The 17,230-nt window shown below is 40.7% G+C and overlaps 1 protein-coding gene across 1 annotated transcript in view; it reads left to right on the forward strand.

Annotated features, from left to right (window-relative positions):
- Positions 1-17,230, forward strand: part of CLMN (calmin) — a 77,231-nt gene that overhangs the window by 43,842 nt on the left and 16,159 nt on the right. Inside the window, exons 2-6 of the mRNA XM_065636746.1 lie at positions 7,450-7,511; positions 10,004-10,099; positions 11,580-11,663; positions 14,422-14,514; positions 15,791-15,981. Coding sequence (XP_065492818.1) covers positions 7,450-7,511; positions 10,004-10,099; positions 11,580-11,663; positions 14,422-14,514; positions 15,791-15,981 — 526 coding nt within the window. The remainder of the gene's footprint in view (positions 1-7,449; positions 7,512-10,003; positions 10,100-11,579; positions 11,664-14,421; positions 14,515-15,790; positions 15,982-17,230) is intronic.

Genomic DNA, 17,230 nt, shown 5'->3' on the forward strand with positions numbered 1-17,230 from the left:
ATGCATAAAAGTAGAGTTAACCACCAACTTATTAACATTAACTGACAAATATAGGAAACAGTGGGATTCTGGGCACACACTAGTTCTCATCTGACTCTGAATGTCAAGAAATAACCCTGACACATAGTGTGGGTTTTGTTGGGCTTCTTTGCTCATCTCAAATTATTCAGGCTTTAGCACTGTTGTCAGAACAGATGTAAAGCAGAATATCTTGTTGCATTTCAGCTTTTGATGTCTCAAAAAAAATTAGCAGCCAAAAGGATTTTTTTTTCCTCTCTGGAAGGAAAAACCATAAACAATAAGGAATGTTTCACAGACTAGGCTTTCTAGGTTTGCCACAACAAATAAAGGTAAATGCAGAGCAGTGGAGATGAAACGGACTGGACTTTGTGACTCACCCTTACTTGGTTGAAGTAGGATGGCTTCTGGAAGCTCTTCTTTAATTCTTAGATGCTAGAGAATGAGCACCGAGATCTTTGGTTAGGAGTGATACATAGATATTGGTGCAGATATTGGTTGAGGTACGAGACATTCTTCTCCATGTCAGTGGGAGGGAAAGTGCTAGTGCTAGTAAAACCATGTTGGTGTGAAGTTGATTCAAGAGTCATTCCCGTAGCTAACCAGAAGACAGGGCTGACTGGTACCTGGCTGAATGCACAGACTACAATTCCATTATTTTCAGAAAGGCACTCCTGATTTTATTTCAGAGCAAGTTAAGAGAATCAACCCTGATATACTCAAGTAGGTAGAAAAGTTTCAAGAAGAGGTTGAAATGGAAGTTAGGCATTGCCTTTTGAAGCAGAGTTCAGCACTCAGGCAATGGCAAGTGTTGGACATTTTGCCCAGTGCAGAGCTGGGGACCTAAATACCTCCAAGAAACATCAGCAGTCCCAGGAGGTGAACCGTTCATAGAAATCAGTACTAGTGCAGCAAACAGCACTGGAATATGGTGAACCCTGGGCCAAGAGCAACTCCTGAACCACGATATTATCGGTGTGCATTGCTCCTACTGGCCATTGCCGGTAATAGCAAATCCTGTTCATTTTCATGTACAGAAGGAGGTTTTATGCTCCTTGTACGGCATGTAATATACCACAAGAAGTGGTGTGCAGAGTCTGAAAACCCCTTGCCAGGTCAGCACTTAAATCACTTGTTAAGATCAATCCCAAATCCATTGAATTTAACCTAATTACTACTTTGTCAGGTCCAGTAACCTTCCCAGTAAAAATGATGTTTATTTCATTCAAAGTGTTCAGAGCAGAACTGTATTTCTCTTTTTTAAAATTGTCAAAGTCTGTTTCATAAGAATATTCCTGGTATGTAAATGAGAAATTTTGTTAATCTGTTCAGTATCATTTTCTACGTGTATAAAAAGTCATGACAACAAAGATGCTTCCTTGTGATTGAAGGGTACAGGGAGGGGAATCTTTACCATCTGCCAATACCAAATTACTTTCCAAGGGGGAAAAATAAATCCCTCTCATTGGAAGCTATTTTGATCAGCTCTAATAGTAATATTTTATGTAGGATTTCTCTTCCAGAGCCCAGTGGAATTTATAAGTAAATTCATCTTTTAATGCTTTGGTAAGAGGAACATCTGTCTCAGACATTATGAGGACTGAAGCACTAAGTTTTTTAGAAATCTCATATTCATCCTGCAATATTTGTCTGGTGTATGTAATCCTAATATACCAATTGCAGCAGTAAATATTTTGTTATAACCAGACGTAGAACTCAAAAGAAACCTGTTTAGCTGCAGCTAAGGAAAATGTAATGCCCATGATCCTGTGATGTTTGTGTTCTGCAGCACAAATCTGAGTTTTAAAGAATTTTGAACTAAGACTCAGACTCTGCAACTTTGATGGAATGAAAAAGCTTCAAGCTTTCAACACCTGCCATAGAAATTTAATAAGGACCCTAATAAATGGGTCAGTTTCAACAAACAATTAACTTAACAACTTCGTCTGGAAGACTTAGAGACCTTGTTTCGTAGGAGGTAACTTGAGAGCAGTCTCATGTTATATAGTGTAGTTAATGTTTCCTTTAGAAAACCAGATTTAATATTTCATGTGCTCCAAATTACATCAAATTGGCATTTGGTACACAACAAACCCCTGTATAGATCAAAAAGAAAATTTATATTAATCTTTTAAGCTGTTTGGGGGTTTCTTGAGCACAAGGAATATGTACAATTCCCAGGAATTCTGAAGCTTATAAAACAAATTTTGTAGGCAATTTGGATCAAATTATTCCTTATACTTTGATTATGCCATTAAAATTCACACTCCTACAAATACGGAGATTTTCTTATAAGTACTCAGTACTCACTGAGCAGTGCAGCTTGGCTGAACCATATAGACTTGAGAGGAAGGTGTTTATCTACACATTGTTTTATGTTGTGAGCTATTTTTTTCAGCCTCTTGTAAACATATAGAGTAGAGATTAAATCTGTCAGGGTTCATAGTTCAATGTGTTTAACGTAACTCTGTGTTGAGATGAAACAAAAGTAGAAAATGTAATTGCACTTTTCCCTGCCCTACTTTACACGTTTCATCTTAAAGTCTCCATCTATTGTGCTGTCACTAGCTGCCCCTCACCCAGTCTCCTTTTCTTACCCCCCCTTTTTTTTTTGTCACAGCTCACCGCTAACCACCCTTCCCAGGTCAGATGTGTTGCTTGCATGTGCCCTGTCTTTTGTCTTTGCATCTGAACTTTGTCTCCCGTGTTGTGTTTGAACAGCACCAGGTCTCCTGGACAAGGATCTGTGCTTCCTTACAGCTGTCAATATCCTGTGCCCAACATCCACGTCCTGTATCTAATGTCTGACCGCTTATTGTAACTAATGGCATGGCCTTTATTTGCCCATATGGCACATGCAATTACTTGTATCTATATAGGCAAAAAAAAAAAAAGGTAGAACAGCATGCTAGAATTCATGTGTCCCAGCTGCATTGTGTACAGAAGCTTATTGAGGCAAATCTTAAAGTCAGATATCAACCTCTTTTTGCTAGTTTCACACCAAAATTCAACCTGGCTACTCAGTGCCATCAGTCTGGGTCTATGCAAAGGTACAAGCACCTAATTAAAACAAAAATCTACCAAGTTCTCTTTAGCTAAAGGTATTGCTGGCAGCCTTGTCATGATCTCTAAAAACAACATGGGCTTTCATGTCTGGAAACTCACTCTGTGGTGTTTGAGACATAGTAGCACAAGCTCGGAACATTGCAAAGGAGCGATTTTAGGTAAAATTGATTTTCTAAGGTGTCAGTCTGGCTTCCTTCATGAACATTAATTTCGCAGAGAAAACAGTATTCAAACTTGGTAGTTTGATGACTGGTAATCAGAAACACCTAGGCAGAATCACAGTGCAGGAACACCATGAACCCCAGTTTAAAATCCAGTTCTCATTTTATTTAGTGGCCTGAAGTTTGGGTTTTTCAAAGATAGATTGTTCAATGTATGTTCATTAGAGACCGATTGATTGTTTGGCTATGTGAACTGGGGTTTTGGGGTGAGGAAGGCAGAAGAGCAGGAATTTGCATTTCCCAAGACTTAGGGTGGCTGAACCAGATGTTTCATTGTGGAGTTAGGCTATAGTATTTGAACTTCATACATTTGCCCATATATTTTTGTTGTTTAATAACAAGTGCCATTTTCTTCAGATCTAAGACTTTGGCAGATGCTCTGATACCTCCAGAGCCATAAAGGTTATGAGCTCGTTCTGTGGTGGCCGTTGGTAACTGATGAGGTGGTTATGGGATGATTCTCCTGGCAAGTTATTGCCTCTGGAGCCAAGGGCAGTCAGGGCATCCTCTTTCACAGTTAGATGCCCAACACCCCATTTGTGTCTTGGAAACTTGCTTAACATTAATAACAGGTCTATCTTGTATCTATAGAGGTAATAACCTGTGGTGGAAATGAGGAAGCTGCCTTCCGTGCATGTTACAAAACTAGTACTTAACAAGATGACTTGAAGGTAAAGTTGCAAGTGGATTTAAAAGCCAACTTGGCCTGTTGTGAGGGTTTTAATGTCATCTGCTGATGATATTATCCTGGATGAAATGCTAATAGCTGTGGAAACAAATTTAAGTGACTTTCTGCTTTGCTTTGGGAGTAATATCCATACGTGGAAATCAAGCAGTTTTCTGAAGCTGTGTGATTACACACGGACAAGTGTTCCACTCACATCAGCTTCCACGTTTCGTAGTTCCCCTGTATGCCCAGCCCCATGGTGGTATGCCCCAGAGGATTATTCATAACTGGTTTTACAACAACAGAATAAATAGTATTTAAAAGCAAATCAATATTTGCTATCTCCAATTTGCTGTTGCACATAGAGGCTGTTACGGGATTGGCTTCTTGTAGATATTGCAACAGTAGTGACCTTTGAGGAGGTTTGAAGGAGGAAGAAATGGCATTAGCCTTAGACCTTACTGTGAAAGCTTGTTGCACTTGAGCTTATTGGAAGAGTATGGAAGACCCAGCTTCTCTGTGATGGTCAAAATTCCTTTTTATAATTTTTCTCTTATGTCAAGGTCTGAGCTGAGCTGAACCAAAATGGGCATTCCTAACTTTTTACTAACTTCCAGCATTGCATCTTTGAATCCAACCCTCACAGCAGGCATCCTTCTTTTCCAGCATAGGATTTGCGTGCAGGCCTGCCATATGGTGTGTGTAATTATTATTTTATAATGATGTTATTGCTCTCTAGTTGCCCAGTAAACCCAGTGCAGTTTCAGTAAACTATATACATAAGCATAGGAACTTTAGACTTGAGTGATTTTCTTCACTTTTATACAATAGTAGGTGCAAAGGAGAAAAAAAGATTCCATTTGATTTATAGAAACTGTATAAAGTTTATAGAGTCTCTACAATTGTCTCAAATGAAAAGGTTGTGGAGGAGAGGGGCTGTCCCGAAACTGGGAGGTCCACAAAGCTGGAGAATAACAGTTAAAGGCACATATCAGTAAATACCTGTGCTGAACTTTTCCCATTAACTCTACCATCGAACATATGGACTGCATTAGGAGTTTGTCTGCCTTAGGGATTTTATATGCACATTTCCTGCCCTTTCCTCTTCCCTGTCCTGTTACTATTGCTTTAGACTGTTACAGAATCAAATAGTGACCATTCTGGGGTTATCATTCTTACTGGAAAGTGGCTGTTTGCTGTAGGAATGTTCACCGATTAGTGTCAGAAACCTGTGTATATATGCAAGTGCTTTCCTGAATATGCCTGAGGTTTGGTTTTTTTGGTGTGTGGACTTCCTAAAGCAGTAATACCAGCTTGGCTTGCCCATCCTTTCAGGCATATGTGTAACTCTGATTTGCATCGATGCCACAATTTCTGCAGCAAAATTAGGAGCCAATGTGTGCTCAGCTTTATGAATGATCGGTAAATAAACACAGCTCTCTTTTGCATCCTTATTTACCCTGAAAACGAAGGTTGCCAAAGTGACTGGTGAAAAACAGGACCCGAAACCAAGCCTCTGATGAAGTCAGAAAACATTAATTTTGCTTCCATGTACCCTTCTGTGTTTCCTCTTTGATTTTGGTGAACACTGGAAGCCTGTATAGCCAGCCTGTTCGATAAGGTCTTCTGTACTTCCCGAAACCTGTCACTGCCCATCTGAGCATTCCTGAGCGCTTCAGACAAGCACGAGAAAGAGGTGGCCCCATGTCCTGCCCCTGGCTCCTGCGCCCGTCCTGCCTTCCCCGGTGCACCAACACATGTATTTAAACAAAACAAAGTGTATCTGGGAACAGATCTGGCTTAACATTAACCTCCACCCACCCTCAAAAGTTAATTTGAATGGGCCGGTGGTGGAAGTTACGCCCTGGGTGACACACAGCACTTGTACTGCGCAGAGGTGGATGTGTGAGCGCAGGGAAAGCCAGTGCTGGGGTCAAGGTGCTGAAGGAAGGGAAGCCCAAGAAAGATGTGACACGACTGTTCGTGTATTGTACTTTGAGATTTGTAGGTGGTAAATGCTGTGGGTCTTTTACAGATGCTCTGGAACCCTAATATAATTTGCAGTTGCATTTGTAGAGAGCTGTTTCAAATCTGTGCACATTCTTCTAAGATATTTTAAAAGAAAAGCCAACAGCAATAATTAGTTTGGCATTTTCCATGTTTTCTAAAGCACTTAAGGAGTAAGGACTTTTTTTAACCAATCTTACATAAAATCAGGTTTTACAGGAATAAGGGGACTTACAAGGCCTGAATGGCTGTCAGGGACAGATGTAATTCATGCAAAAAGCTCTATTCCAGTACATCAAAATAAGGAAAACAATTATACATATGATTAGAGGCTGCTGACCCTTCAGTTAAAATGATCAAAAAGAACAATATTAAAAGTTGATTTACGGAAGCTACTACTTAACTTATAATTACTCTGACCAATAAAAACAAACCAGACTTTTACAGAATGTGATTTCTCAGTAGATAGGTTAGCTATTTTTGTAAGTCTGAAGAAAGACAAAGTAGTTTTAAAATATATTTGATATGCTCTATGAGTAAATTGAAATACAGCATATAATGAGTTTTAATGGTTTTTTGTTCATAAATTGCCAGATTTCCTTAATTCAAGTGAAATTTGAGAACCGCTTGAGAATAATTGTCTCTAAAATGAAATATTATTTTGTCAGTCTACTTCATTTATATTAAATATATGGTTTACTTTTTCGTATTAGAAAGTAAATGAAAGCTTGTCAGTAATATGACTCCCCCCTTACACTTTTGGTGTAGTTCACTGTGGAAATGGATTCTGGAAATGGCCGATGTGATTAAAAACTCCTCAGCCAGCCCAAGAACTGTTTGTACAGCACCCAGCATACAGCACTTCTGGCAAGGATCAAGCACTCTTCATCTTATTGCAATATAAATAAAATAATTCTTCAGTGTAGGGACTTGGAATTTTCATTTTAAGTGCACTATTTAAGAGATTGGGAAGATGAGATTTGATGAGGCTTTTCCATTCATAAGAATGAAGACACAATTGTTGTGCTGGCTAATGCGGTCCTCCCGTTCCTTGTGCATGCAAGTAAGTACATTGGAATCCACGCCAGCCCAATTTGCATGAGGGTGTCAGAGCAATAATCCTATAAATTGACATGGAAGGGTCAAGCTGGCTGCTCAAACATCACTGGAGAGCTGTGCACAACATGTAAATATCCACCTCTCAAAAGCTACACTAAAGATTGCGAAACTAAGAGAGACTTCTTCCTGTGTTCTTTAGAACACATCTACAAGTGTATAGCTCATGTCTGGGCAAAGAAACTGAATGAAACACTACAGCTCAACCTTATATCTCCTGATTTGGAACATATTTATTTTATTTACAGGCCTCGCATGAATTCCAGCTTTTTTGCACATCACTTTTTGAAATTTCCTACGAACTTCCCCTCTTCCGGAAACTTAAGTGCTGTTTTTTGTTTTTGATATTTCTAGTGGAACGGGAAAATGTACAGAAGAGGACTTTTACCAGATGGATAAACCTACATTTGGGAAAGGTAAGACTGATGGTCTTGATATTGAGATACAAGGACACAACAGTAGACAGAATGCAGTTAATAGAATTTGGAAGCAAACTTGACTTCTGTGTATATAGGGAGGCTTGGAGGAGAATGAGGGGAAGCTGAAAGCGTGTTTCTGGTTAAATGAAAATTGCTTTTCAGGTGCAACAAATACTTGGCTGGCTTTAGTTCATCTCAGGTGCATTTAAGTCTTCAGTACGAATGACTGTTATCATGGGGCTAGAATTTTCCCACAGAACAAACCCACATAAAATCAAGTGTGGCTTAGGCTGCTCTGAGGTGACAATGTTTGTGTTCTTCCCTGGACTGGAAGTTTGAACATCTGAGGTATCATGGCCAAAGAGAGATGTTCTTCAGGACCTGGCTTCATCCCAGATCTGCAGATGGGCAACATTACTTCTGTGTCAGTCATGTTGGGAGGGGGGCTATATGATGGGATCTTTACATATCTACTTATATTACAGAACTAATTTTTGGACATCACTTCATATTTTTAAGATGTAATTGTTCCTTAATCACACCATAATATGTCTATTGAACCTAATTTACTGTCATTATTGATAGTAGACAAGTACTAACTCTCCTGAGTAGTCTGCCATCCAGACGATTTTCCTGCTGTTGAGGATGAAAAGACAAAAAAAAAATCTTAATATTACTGAGACAGCAGCAATGCTTAGTGAAGGATCAAGGAATGAGACCAGATTCCTGATCTAGACAAAGTCGTAACTCAGACTGGAGTTTGAGCTTCACAGTGCTTTTAGTATCTGTGGCTAAATTTCATAAAGTACAGACTGGGACTAAGTTTGAGGTACAAGATGACTCTCAGTCTAGCTCGTGTCGTTCTTGGGAAGTGATTGAATGTCAGACATAGTAAAGGGGTTTTAGAAGAAAGGCGTCACATATATAGTTGCTTAAGTCCACTGCTCTGCAGTGAGTGTTGCTGAAGGAATAAAGGGACCCTCTTAAATCTCACTGGAAGAGCAACATAAGGCTAGTTGGAAGTGTTTTCACTAGCAATTGCTCCCAAAGGTCCCTCAGAACAAAGACAGTGTTAGGCAATTCCTTTGTGAATCAGACTCTAGGGCTTTAAACTAACTGCAATTTTGGTAAAATGATTGTCAAATATGTGACTGTGGAGAAGGTCTTTGATTTACAGAAGGAATTAGATCATGCAAAAGGCTGTAGGGTGCTGTTAATTCTGCTGTGCCAAGCATATGAAGTCTTAGAAACTGTGGGCAGGTAGAACTGTTTTCTCTGGAGTGCATACAAATTCTTTTCCTCTCTGATTCAACAAAAAAAAATTGCTTTTCTGAAGCGAGGTCAAAAGTCTGCTGCTGTATTTATGTTTCTCCTGGAAGGGGCATAATAAACATATCCATGTAAATAGTGAGAGCTTCGCTAAAGCTCTAATTACAGGTGGACATCCTCTAATTCCCTGAGAACACCCACTGAGGAAGGTGGCTTCTGCTTTTATCCTCAAAAAAGCAGCACTTCTTGCAGAGTAGCTTCTTTCTTTTATGGCAGCAGTGAAGTCTTCTTCTTGTACTTCTTCAGGCAAGTTATGGTGTGTTGTGTCCCCTTTTGGAGCAGACCATCCCATGTAGGTCATCTTTTGAGAGGAGCTGGCTTTGCTCGTCACGGGGTAATAGGGAGCAGTCTGCATCTTCTGAGTTCTGGTTGTTCTTATCTTACGTACTGAAAGAATAAAAAAGGTTTGGGTTTGAGGCTTTCAGATAGGTAATTTGATTTTGAAATGAACAGTACTTTGCTTTCTTTCAGTGTGGAGCATTGTTTAGTACTCTTGACTGAAGACTAGTAAAGAAAATGTACGGTCTCAGTTTACCAGAAGCAGTGCTTAACCAAGCAGTAGTGCATTGCACAACCAAAGATGAAAAGATTTGGCTCTTCGGGGACACGTGAGTGACAACTGAACAGAGTGTAATTGCAGCAGCCGAGACTGCCCCTAAGGGCTGAGCCAACTTGGCCACGTGCCTCGTATCACACACATCATCAGACACCTCGGTGAAGTGAGGAGATAGATCCCTTTGGAGGAGTTTGCTGAGAAGAGAGAGACACAATACAAGAAGCTGCTATTTAAAGTATTTAGAAAATACTGGGAAACAGAATGGCACCACCAGAAACTTTACAGAGAGACAGGACATTGTGGCCGGCTGGGTCACAGGCTTATTTCAGCAAAAAGTGAGATTTGCTTCTGCTGGACTTGTCTTAGACTGAGGGAATAAGTCATTGTCTGATCTTAATTTTATGAGCACTATATCTCAGTTTCAGCTCAGACGCTCCTAGGACAAAATTGACACCGATGTGAAGAATAGTCTGCCCTTTCTTCCTGCAGGCTTAGAATTATTTCTAGTATCTGTCTTGTAAAATTCTCCTTCTTACTCTCTGAAATCATGGTGATGTACCAAGCAGTACTGCTTTAGAAGGTACCTGGTTTCTTTTCTTCACAGTGCAAGCCTCCTCTGAAAGTGAAGGACTTGTTTGTTGATATACAAGATGGCAAAATCTTGATGGCCCTGCTGGAAGTCCTGTCAGGACAAAAGCTGGTATGTATACAAGAGGGAGAAACCTCCATAGGTATGGAGCTCTCTATGTTACGAGCAACAATGTATGGACATCCAAAGAGTATGGTGAATTTGGTCCTGTGTCTTGGGTGTAGTAACAAGCATGACAGCAAATTTGTTGTGATTTCCTAATGTTACAGGCTGGTGTCCTGAGTTGTAACTTAGATTTCAAGGAAATACATAACAATGAGCTGTAAATGGTGTGTGGTCAGTGTAAATGTTCTTACCCCTCAGGTTTTTTAACATTTCAATACATTAATGCTCACATATTCTGTTCGGAGATCACCCAAGTCACGTTACCGATAAAAGATATATTTGCAGTATTATTTTTAATCCATAAATATTGTTTCTACATGTCTATGATCATGACACTTAATAGGTCTGCTGATGGTGGCTGTAGTTGTGAGTTTAGGTCTGGTATCCTGGTTTAGGTTTCATTAGTCTTACTGATATGGCCTAAATCAGAAGGGCAAAGTTTCACTTATCAGAATCTATTTCTCCCCTCTTTTGTTTATAAAAGCTGTATAAAGTTCCACATACCAGAGATGGAAACACCCAGTGCAAACATAAATGAGAAATTACAGTTGATTTAATGTTTTCTTTCTACATCAATCTTGCCAGCAAGGACACTCTTCTGTGTGGGTGTCACGCTTGGATAAGAGGAGAGACCTGTTCTGCAGCCGTTCCACCACCGCAGACACGCTTGCAGTCACAGAACCATCTCCATACTGCAGCATGAATGGCCACAGTGGTCATAGACTCAGAACCGCCTATTTTTTAACATTCTTGCAGTTTTGGGGAGCTGTAGCAGGAGCAGCAGTGTCTCTGTGTGCTTTCACACAGATTGCAATGAGAGCCAGTCTGGAAAGGGGAAAACCCACCATGGCAAACCCCAGGTGTGCCCTGGCAGTTCAGGGAGGAGGGTGAGGAAGGAGGAAGGGTCAACTGGCCAAACTTCTTGTGCTGGCAGTTAAGTGTTCCTGCTCACATGTGGTAAAAACAGTGTGCCAAAGTGGAATTGCGGAGAGACAGGCATGCAACAGATCTGTTTCATTTCTGCCCAAATGAAAGCCTCTGGCTCCCACCTGCCTGTGCCTGCTATGAGAACTGCTCATGCTTCCTAATTAGGATTATTTAATTTAATTCAATGGAAGAAAAAATCTATTATTACAAATTTTCAGGTAAATTTGATCCTGTGACTGAATGTGGTTGGGGAGTGATTACACAAATAATCAACGTGGCAGGTCCAAGAGAGTGATAACATCTGGAGAGCAGGAAAGCTCATTGTGAACCCTGTTTTGCTACAGCGAGGGTAGATCATGTAGTTGGAACACTGTACTAATCAGAAAAGATGGCAAGATTTCCTTAGCTTTATTTTGCCTCTGTAGGTTTTTTAAGCTTTGTATGAAGTGGTGAATAATTGGACCATTTTTGAAAACAGCATGTCTCTTATTTTTTCTAGATGCACGAATACAAATCTTCAACTCATCGCATTTTTCGTTTGAACAACATAGCCAAAGCTCTTAAGTTCTTGGAAGACAGTAATGTGAGTATTTTCAAAGGCTGGTCTGAATACCTTCTCTCGATGTGTATTGCAAATTGTAATTGTTGTAATTGTGTTTAGTTTGATGCGCTGCATGTACATAAGAGCAATGCACTGCTTAAAGGCTCTGTGACTTACCTTAGCAGCATGGCTGAAAAGCCACGCAAAAATGCACAACAAGAACACCTACGAAGTCTAAAACAAGGATTATTTGTTCATTTTATAACGTAAAAGTTCAGCAGGATTTAAGGATCAGGAACCCAATATTAAAAGAAAATAGAAAAGAAATGCAAGTAATCTTTATGAACTGTGTCTTAGTGGCATTGCTTCAGTTACGCTGAAGGTAGATGACTTTCTTTCATCAGAAATACTTTCAGTATTACAAATCATGTATTTATCTGGTAAACTGCTGCTGCAGCTGATCATGAGTCAAAGGCAAGAGAAAATTAAATCTGGGAACATGACATAAATGCATGATTCCGAGAATCAAAACCTTACAAGGACATAGCTTCCCTCATAGTCAGTGTGGCACTACTGCAACATCAATTCCTCAAGTTGTAAGAGACCAAGCAAGATCAGACCCTGTAGCCTGAAATGGTTCAATCTTTTTTTTCTTTTTTGATTTCTCCTATTAGGGCTTTATTCCAAAGCCCTATGGATGCCACCTCTGTCTTGAAAACCCTCTGCTCTTGAAAAGTGTTGGGAAGCAATGGTATCAAGAGAAGTCTCAGCCATATCACAGCTCATACACCTGGCATACCCAGATCTCTCAGAAAGAGAAAACTAATATCAGACCATGTCCCACAAAAGACTGCAGCATTCTTGCAGTACTGCAAGATCGTTTTATCTAGTATCTGCAATAAAGTTTTGCGGCTTCTCCAGTATACTCTCTGGGAAGAAAATGTAATTGATGATCCTGTTGACTCCAGGGTGCAAGTATTCTATAGAGATTAAACTTCATGGGTGAGGAGGGATCCGGTGTGTGCGCAGGGGCAAAACCCTGCCTGGCATGGAATAGCACAACAGCAACTGATGCCACTTTGCTGCTTCCCTGCAATGAATTTCCCTCTGGTTTCAGAGATCCAGCATCAGTGTGAGCCATGCAGGAGAGTCCCTGCAACCCCAGTGTAGGAAAGAGCATGATGTGAGGCCTCAGCATATCTCTTACAACCTGATAGATGTGGGAGGTTTAACCTCCTTCATCTTTTTCCCCAGGACAGGGATGTGAAAGGTCAAGTTGTCCAATAACTTCCAGGTGTTCCCAGTCTCCTTTTGGCAACTCCACCAGTAGGGCTGCTCTGGCCCTAAATGTGTATGTCTACATATCCTACTTTAGAACTGCTACAAAATATTTTGCAAGTTGTCACATTTCTTAACAGTTTCCCAGTTGGTGGTTTCTACCCAAATCCAGCTAAGACCTACTGGCAGATGAAGTTTTTTCTCTCTGTTGATATCAGCGTATCGAAGGGCTGTAGCTGAAGCATATCTGGTTGCCAGGAGCTCACTAGGGATCAACCTAGAACCTCAGTGAGCAAGGCCAGGCAGAGAAGCCTTGGACACAGGTGGCCTTTTTATTAGTAGTGCTACGACACCTACTTTTCTATGGATTTGTTGTTTCCTTAAGAATAAACAGCCAGTATCTTCTAGCTGGTTATCTCTGCTGTGCTGGGTGACAAACATAAGCAGCACTAACAGGACAGAGCAGATGCCAAGAGCAGTCTAATGATAAATGCCACTTGCTCCCCGTTTTGGAGAAACTGCTATTAAAATGTACTATGTCTTAACGGTTTTCCCATGCCAAATACCTTGGAGCTAGCAAGAAATCTGAGCCTTGAAATACGACAGCTAGAGGTGTCTTCTCGCTAAGATTGAAAACTGTTGTGCGAACCACTAGATTAAAAGTTACTTTGCTTTCCTTTTTTCAGTTTAACCAAACCGGTTAGTGAAGGGTGGTGATTAAAGTGTTGGCAAAATGCCCTGGCTGCCAAGAGCTTCAAGGTTAGATATTAAGCCACAGTGGGTGGAACCCGTCAGCAAACGCTTCCGTAGAACTGGGACAGCAGGGTAAAGCACTGCTAAATAATTCATCATGTACAGGATTTCTCAGTGGTAAATGGGCTGTATACTGGGCTTTAAATCGCTCTGAGTGCCATGTACAGTGCTGGCAGCTTCCTTGCTTCCTCCCTCCTCCATGACCTTTGCCAAAACCAAGTCTGTGTTGTCTAAGAGAATAACATCCTGATGTTATCAGGTGGAAGAAACCTCAGTGTGGGAAAGTCTGGAGTTTGCCTGGATTAGGCAACCCTATCCTTTGCTAACTGATTTAATCAGAACTCTGTGGCAAGCTGTGTGAGGTGAGATAAGCAAGGAGAAAAGAGATGCATAGCAAAACAGAAGTAAGCAGATCTTATTAGGATTTTAATTTTTTGTATGAGAATTGACTCTACTTTTTGAGAATATGATCCAGTGGAAGGAGCGCTATCTTGTTTTATTTTTGTATAGAGGAAATATATTTGTGGTTTTGAAGATGTAGAACTGGGCTCACTTCTGTTCTGCAGACTGTGCTGGGGGCTTGAGATGAGTTCCATGAGCAGGGTGGTTGTGAACAGGGCAAATTATCATTAACAAAAGATTTCAGTCTTGCTTTTTGCCTGCCAGTCAGTAGCAGAAGTGTCCTGGACATATCCCCTAGTCTCAGTGCATTGTTTGCATTTACCTTGCTTCTTTGAGTTCAGTTCTGAATTTATGATCTCTTCTACAGGTAAAGCTTGTTAGCATCGATGCAGCAGAAATAGCAGATGGAAATTCCTCTCTGGTACTTGGACTAATATGGAATATAATCTTGTTTTTTCAGGTAATAAAACTTGAATACTTTAATCATAAGTGAACAATCTTCATGGCATCAATCTATTCCAGCTGAATACTGATTTTTAAACCTAAAGAACATAATTAAACATACTAAACCTGATCTTTTTGCTCCTAATATATGCTAATTTTATACATGCAGCTATGCAGCTGCTTTCGTTTTATTTCATTGGACCTATTTTGGCATAAATAGACAATTTAAGCCCTAGTTTGACTCGGACCAAAATTAGAGCTTCAGATTACTACTTTCCCTTCTCTCCTGTGCCTTCTCAGGGTTCTACTCCAGATTCCTTGGATGTGAATCAACATCTTGGGTTTGGTTCCAGGTCACAGTTTATTTTCAATCGCCTTTTCTGGATTTGATCCAATGTGGTGGGAAATTCCATGTAGAATCACTGATCTCCAGAGAGTTACTCAACATGGCAAAAATTCACAACTGATGTAGAGGGCCAGATGAAAGGTCTTGAAGGGCCTGGAACTGATAAAACTGATTTGAACCTGAAAATTGATTTAGTCCGGGCTTAGTTTAAAACTGCTCCCTAATCTTACATGTATTTTGAAAACGCACGTCTAGAAAATACCAAATTCTAATGAACAGAGGGAGATGGAGGGAGGGTTCTGCAACTCTCATAAGACTGGGAGGCTCTTTCTTTCTCGAGCTTGTTTCAAAAATGGCTATAGGTTTAAAAAATAATCTCAAAGTTGCGCTGGGGTTCCTGTCCCTGGCTGAGCTAATCACACTGAACAGTGGTGCCCAGCACCGGCCTGGCCAGACAGACTCGCAGGCAGAGATGCTGTGACCAGACCCTGGCAGCCTGGCAGCAGTGGGAATGAAGGACCAAAGAGCAGCAGGGTGGATAATCTGGACTCAAATAGCAATGCTGACCAGGACAGGAGTGCTGCTGCAGGTCACCATTTCTTGACTAAAAATATTTAAACTCAAGCAAGTCCTGTGAAGAGGAAGAACAATTTCAGTTAAACTGACTTGTCTTTCAAGGACATGGATCTTTGCTTTTTGTTTAACATGAATTTGCTCGGTTCAGCCTGAACTGACACCTTGCCCTGCTTGTCTCCTGGGGTTGCCACTGGGCTGCTGCTGCCTGTCACACCCGTGCAATACAAGTCAGGAGTTATAATGGACAGGACTAAAATTAATTACCTCTTAAAATTCAGTTACAGCACAGTTATCTTTAAAGTTTACGAGAAAACAAGTGCTGAGTTCTGCATGTTAAACGAAACACTGCGTGTTCCACCTTTTATTACAGATTAAGGAGCTGACAGGCAACCTCAACAGGAACTCCTCCTCCTCCAGCTTGTCCTCTGGTCCCAGTGGTCCTGAGTCAGACACGTCCCACCCCAGCACTCCCAGCGTGGAGAGGAACATGTCGATTACCGTGAAGGACCAGCGGAAAGCCATCAGAGCCCTTTTAATCTGGGTTCAGAGGAAAACCAGAAAGTAAGCTAACAAACTCTCGTGGAAAACCATGTTTTGCCACCTGCACTTTTGAAGCGGAATCTCTTCACTCTCCCGCCCTGCTTGTGTATTATCATGTGCTGTGGCTGCTTCTGCTTTTGAAGTTTGCAGGCACAAGGTCTCTACAGGGGTTTTGTCACTATGGCCGTGTGGCTACAGCGGCCGTCTGACCTTGAAGCCGTCTGCATCGCTGGCTTCGTGATTTGAGTGTTAAATGTTAACTTACACTAATCTGCTTGGCACTGTTGAAAACAGAGTCATTCCCTCCTCCCCTTATCCCCTGGCTTTTGTGCAGTCTGTTTGATATATTATGCTAATTAAAGGGTAGGCATAAGCAACGGGTGAACTGAAAAAATAAATATATTGAAAGGCTTTAGCAACACTTTCAAATTCAGCAGAAGCCATGTGGGAGCTTCTCTGTGCTGCAGAGTGCCTTGAAGGACAGAGCCCCTATTAGAGTCCCTCTTCCTCAGATTTAAAGAGGGGAAGGAGGTGAATCTTAAGTCACTTCTCATGAATGTGTAACATTTAGGTCCATTTCTGTTGCTCAACACCTCTCTCTCCTCTTTAACAAAAAAGCAGATCTTTCGCCAAAGCATTTTGTCTAGTAATGCTTTAACCTGGCAGAGTTACTGTCAGGTTAAAAAACTTGAGTGTAAGATGTCTAGTGCACATGTAAATATTTGGAGTGTATTTTACATATATTATCTGAAGTGATGACTGTCAGAGAGTTTTAAAGAGGGCATGGGTCAAACATACTTAGAGAAGTTGGAGAGCTGAATGTTTGGCATTTTTGTCTGTTGATGGATTTATATGTCCAAATGTGCCTGTGAACAAAAATGTTAGTGTTGAAGATACCAATTTACATCTTAAATACTTGGTCCTGTGGGCCACATCATCCCATCGTTGTCTTCAGTGAAGCTAAGGGTGCTTGTTGTTCAGATAAACTTGTCACATTGAGTTCTGCAGTTCACTGCTGCCAGTGCAGACCATAGAGGAAGCACAGTTGTAGTCCCAAAATAGTGCTGATATTAACAGAGAGGAGGTACAAGGGAAGTGAGGACCAGAGAAGTAAAGGCCATAGACTTTTCAGTCCAGTCAAAGAGTACAAATTGAAAACCTCTAATAGGAGAAAATTGTTCTTGCACGTGCACTATTAAAAACATAACAACATCATTATAATCCTGTTATCCCGTGACCTGTGCAGAATTTTCTGTTATGGGTCTGTATT

Source organism: Caloenas nicobarica, chromosome 5, assembly GCF_036013445.1.
Source record: "Caloenas nicobarica isolate bCalNic1 chromosome 5, bCalNic1.hap1, whole genome shotgun sequence".
NCBI lineage: Eukaryota > Metazoa > Chordata > Aves > Columbiformes > Columbidae > Caloenas > Caloenas nicobarica.